The following is a 1080-nucleotide window of genomic DNA, read 5'->3' as shown; positions in this document are numbered from 1 at the left end:
CTTCGGCTCCCGCTCGCCGCCGACCACCTCCGCGTGCGCGTCGTCGTCCGGCCGCGGCCCGTCGACGACAGTATGTTGCCCCTCCACGTGCCCCACCACCTCCACGGCCATCGGCTCCCTAAGGCTGCCCGAGTCCCTCAGCGCGCCGCCCACGCCAGCGCCCTGCGGCGTGTGCTGCGTGTGCGACTGGCCAGTAGCCACGCCTAATCGCTGGCTGGGGTCGATGTCCATGCGCCGGTGGTCCTTTTCCATGTATGGAATGAGACCCCGGAACACCCATCGCACACTGAGGCCGTAGTGTGCCCTGGACTTGAATCGTGGCCCGCGCTCCCGTCGGTCCCGCAGCACAATCTGCCCACACAGTTGAAAGAAGGTGAACGCGTGAGGCCAAGGTCGCATGCGCGCACACACACCCGCCGCTTGACCGGTACACCAGACGCACACACGCACACACGCACACACACACACACGCACACACACAACACGAATCAGGCGCACCTCGAAGCACAGGGGCACGTGAGGCCAGGTGACCCAGTGGTTGACCGCGCGGTCGAGCGGCAGCTTCTCGTCCTTCTCGCTGGGCGGCGTGCCCGGCAGAAAGTTGTACACAAAGGGCTGGTCCACCTTCCACCCGTAGGCCGCGACCGAGCACTTGGCCGGGCACACCTTTGTTGTTGAAAAAGAAAATAATTGAATTAAAATGGGTTTAAATCAATTAAAAATGCACAAATAGGCTGATGCAAAACTACACTTCATAGATGGGAGAGGAGGGGGCGGTACGAGGTGATCAGCAAGGATGTTGTGCCAGAGATTGCATGTGAGCGAGGCCACCACCAAATCTTCGTAGTAGGGGAGATTGAGAAGGATTATCTCCCAAATTTCACGAGGCACCTGGGTCAGCAATGTTGATGTTGTCATGTGCCGCCCCTCCTTCAGTGCCCTCCGTCGATCTACAAGGCAAATGCTGCTTACCGACACCAAGAATCCAACAATCAGATGTGTGTGTCTCGTTGGTTGTGGGAGGAGTTTGCAACAACTGCGCACGATTGGTGCAATTTCGCGCATCGGCCATTTATTAGA

At 58.7% G+C, this 1080-nt stretch overlaps 1 protein-coding gene across 1 annotated transcript in view; it reads right to left on the bottom strand.

The window, feature by feature from the left end:
• The window catches only part of ACA1_004410 (Fbox domain containing protein), a gene marked incomplete at both ends in the record, with an annotated part of 1744 nt that extends 826 nt beyond the window's left edge, over nucleotides 1–918 (bottom strand). Inside the window, 3 exons of the mRNA XM_004357987.1 lie at nucleotides 28–351; nucleotides 499–666; nucleotides 781–918. Coding sequence (XP_004358044.1) covers nucleotides 28–351; nucleotides 499–666; nucleotides 781–918 — 630 coding nt within the window. The remainder of the gene's footprint in view (nucleotides 1–27; nucleotides 352–498; nucleotides 667–780) is intronic.
• Between the last annotated feature and the right edge of the window lie 162 nt (nucleotides 919–1080).

The sequence above is a fragment of the Acanthamoeba castellanii genome, assembly GCF_000313135.1.
Source record: "Acanthamoeba castellanii str. Neff unplaced genomic scaffold scf7180000083005, whole genome shotgun sequence".
Classification (NCBI taxonomy): Eukaryota; Discosea; order Longamoebia; family Acanthamoebidae; genus Acanthamoeba; species Acanthamoeba castellanii.
Note: the sequence above shows the minus strand (reverse complement) of the source record. Positions and strands in the feature narration are given on the sequence as shown.